The 3,248-nt window shown below is 41.9% G+C and overlaps 1 protein-coding gene and 1 pseudogene across 2 annotated transcripts in view; both read right to left on the bottom strand.

The window, feature by feature from the left end:
- Positions 1–1,524, bottom strand: part of LOC111668231 (nuclear factor 7, brain-like) — a 3,504-nt gene extending 1,980 nt beyond the window's left edge. The window contains exons 1-2 of the mRNA XM_087178747.1: positions 554–1,524; positions 10–460 (exon numbers count right to left, since the gene is read on the bottom strand). Coding sequence (XP_087034873.1) covers positions 10–445 — 436 coding nt within the window. The 5' untranslated portion in view covers positions 446–460; positions 554–1,524. The remainder of the gene's footprint in view (positions 1–9; positions 461–553) is intronic.
- A 164-nt stretch (positions 1,525–1,688) lies between these two features.
- Positions 1,689–3,248, bottom strand: part of LOC111668221 (nuclear factor 7, ovary-like) — a 2,259-nt pseudogene continuing 699 nt past the window's right edge. The window contains exon 2 of the transcript XR_015438341.1: positions 1,689–3,248. This exon is cut by the window's right edge and continues 408 nt beyond it. The product of XR_015438341.1 is annotated as a nuclear factor 7, ovary-like (transcript).

The following is a 3,248-nucleotide window of genomic DNA, read 5'->3' on the forward strand; positions in this document are numbered from 1 at the left end:
CTTGTTCACAACCCTTTAACTTCTTCTTTAAGGGCTCCAGAGTTTCCTGAAGTTCCTTCTTGTGTTGTCGAACGGCTTCATCGATGGGTCTGAATCTGTGGTTGGTGTGTTTTTCTGAATCTCTGCAGACGACACAAACTGGCTGCTGATGGTCCAGACAGAAGAGTTTGAGTCTCTCAGAGTGCTGACTGCAGAGAGACTCTGAAGATCTCTGATCTCTCTCCTGTTTGAAGGCCTCACACAGGTTCTTTAGAGCCAGGTTAAAAGGTGGATAATCCTTTGAGGATCTTCTCTTACAAACTGGACACTCACGTGTTGGTCTCTCTCTCCACCAGCTCTTCAGACAGTCTTTACAGAAGCTGTGGCTACATGACAGAACAACAGGATCTCTAAAGACCTCATGACAGACAGGACAGCAGAAATCCTCCTCTGATCTGGAAGCCATTTAGTCTGAGTGACGCTGAAAACACAGCAGACAGGAAGTACAGTCAGTCCTCTACTAACTTCACTGAGATGTACTTTCACTTTGAGTCGTGGTTTTTGTCAAACTCACCTTCAGTGTGGAGTTTCAGCAGGTTGAAGCAGCAGTGTTGTAGTTTCCCACGTCTCTCTCCTGTAGCTGGACTCACTCAGAGGAAGTTGTTGGTTTGGTCTGAAGGTGAATCTGATCTTTTCAGTCTGTGTCTCTTTAGTGAAGAAGAACAAACTGTTTCCTGGTTTGTCTCAGGTGAATCAGGTGAGGGGTGGAGCTTCGTCAGATCTCCTCTGATAAATATTGTTGCTTTACCAGTTATACAGGGGTGTGTTTAATTCTAAACTATTGATTCCTTGCAGGAATGTAAACTGATAGTTTCGCTTTGGTGATTGTGACCAAAGATCTCTGTTTTAACTTGATTGCAAAACACATCTGGCTTTTCCAGATGTTGCTCTCCAGACTTCAGACTTGACTTCAGTGATGAGGTCAAAGGTCAGGTTTATTCTGGTGACTCTTCCATGTGGACCTTGATTGGAGTTCACCTGTGGTTAATTCAGAGAGACCTTACACCTGTCTATGTCAGGTCTCACAGATCAGGGTTGAAGCTCACCAGCAACATCTGTTGGTTAAAACGCTTCGTTGACCACCCAGCCTTGGGTCGATGAAGCACAGCTGGCGATCGCTCTGTCCTCAGTAACGCCATTAGAACAAGAACAGCTACAGTCAGAATGGTCATCGGACGTAAAGGGACAAAAGCCATAAAGGTTGAACTGTCCCTCTCTGTCTGTGTGCTGGACATTTCCCTAAAGGACTCAGACTGTGAGAAACAGGATTCTCTGGTCTGATGAAACCAAGACTGAACTGTTTGACCTCAGTTCTGAGCGTCATGTCTGGATGAGACCAGGTACCGCTCATCACCTGCCCAACACCGTCCCAACAGTGAAGCATGGTGGAGGCAGCATCATGCTGAGGGGGAGACTGACCTCAAAGGTGAACAGCTACAAGATTTTCATGCTGACGAAACACATTCTTCTGGTTTTTATTTAATTTTTTTTTTTCTTTTAAGTAAATTTATTAAGTGACAAAATGTTGTTTTTCTCACAGAGTTTAAGGTTTGTGAGACTTTGCTGCCTCCTTTAATCAAATTGTACATAAAGAGAGAGACAGATACAGTCTGTGGTTTGTTGAGACAAATGAACAAATTAAGTGAAGATTTCTTTCACTTGACAAAACTTTATTGACATTTGTAAATCTTATAACACACAGGTAATGGTTGCACTATTTTCACTCTAAATTCTGCAGTTTATCATTTAAGTCAGTTCAATTAAAATCAGTAACATGCTTCAGTTTGGGTGGATTACTGAACAGGCCCAGGAGCCCTTTATTATTCCCACTAGTCACCCAGCTGCTGGGAGTCATTTCATACTGGAAACCATTCAATTCTGGTTTGATTAAAGATCTAGTTTTTCCTCATTTAAAGACAAAATGGGCGATTGAGATCTGAAATAAACTAAAACTTGGTTTAATCCAGTAACTTTTAAATTGTTTTTCTGTGTAAAACATGATTTCATTTTTTCTTCAGTTTAGAAACAACTGCTCTAAAGCTACAACCTGTGGTTTGTTGTTATTTATATGTTGTATTATTCTGTGTCATGTGATCCCCTCTGATTGGACCATGTTAACACAAAAAGATAATTAATCAATTCAGTTCAATTCTAATGGAGTGAGAATATAGCAATGTAAATAAAGCTCAGGATTTGTGAAGTGGAAAAAATGACATTGTGAAATAAATTTAAAGATTAAAAAGTTGTGAACAGATATAAAAAGCAACTTATTAAAATAAAACAACAATAAACAGAAAATAAGAAACAGTGAGAGCTAAAAGAAACATAAACAGAGCTTTGGAGTAATGAGGCAGCAGGAGGACAGGTGCAGCTTCACACCTTAAATTCACTGACTTTTCCCTTTAAGACATAAACAACATTATAAATATGATCATCCTCTTTATCTCTAACTGCTCTGTTCCACTGTCACAGAGACCTTCAGTGGTGAGATCTTCAGTTTATCAACAGTGCTAATGTATGGAAACAGCTTCTCAGTGAAAGTGTGTGTGATGGTGTGTATGTGTGTGTTAGTATCAGGATCAGAGAACGACAATCTTCCTCTGTTCCAGTCCAGATTCACTCTGATCCTCTGGAGCTTCTTCTTCACTGACAGATCAGTGGATGGAGCTGGTGGTGACCATGCTGAGTATTTACCTTCATAGAACCATATTCCCCAGAATCTAGACTGTATGTCTCTCTTCCTCTGGAAAGACTCTGCAAACACACCCAGTGACCAATATGTCTTGTCTCCAACTTCAACATGCCAGCTGTGAGTCCCTGAGTTAAAACCCTCAGATCCCTGGACAATGAGGAAGTTATCAAACCTCTCTGGATTGTCAGGAAGCTTCATTTTCTCTCCAAATCTCACACTGGTCAGATCCTCAGAAACGATGAGGTATGGATGAGCAGTGTTTGGATCCAGAACCACAGGACTGTAGGAGACCATGTCCTTCATCTTGTTCCAGATGTTGAAGGTCAAGTTACCCAGATGTTTGGCCTGGTCTATCAGAGCTCCTGAGTGCAGCTGTGGATCATCCAGCAGGGGGCGCTGCTGGACTCTTTCCACTGTAACCTTGTAGTTCTTCAGGAATGAGACGTCTTCAGCTCTCAGCTCGTCCTCTGTGGCTCTGACTGTGTGTGACAGAGCTGCTATCTCTCTGCTCAGAGCC

The sequence above is a fragment of the Seriola lalandi genome, unplaced genomic scaffold, assembly GCF_002814215.2.
Source record: "Seriola lalandi dorsalis isolate HSWRI2012SDOR001 ecotype SW California unplaced genomic scaffold, Sedor1 jcf7180002054722, whole genome shotgun sequence".
NCBI classification, from domain to species: domain Eukaryota; kingdom Metazoa; phylum Chordata; class Actinopteri; order Carangiformes; family Carangidae; genus Seriola; species Seriola lalandi.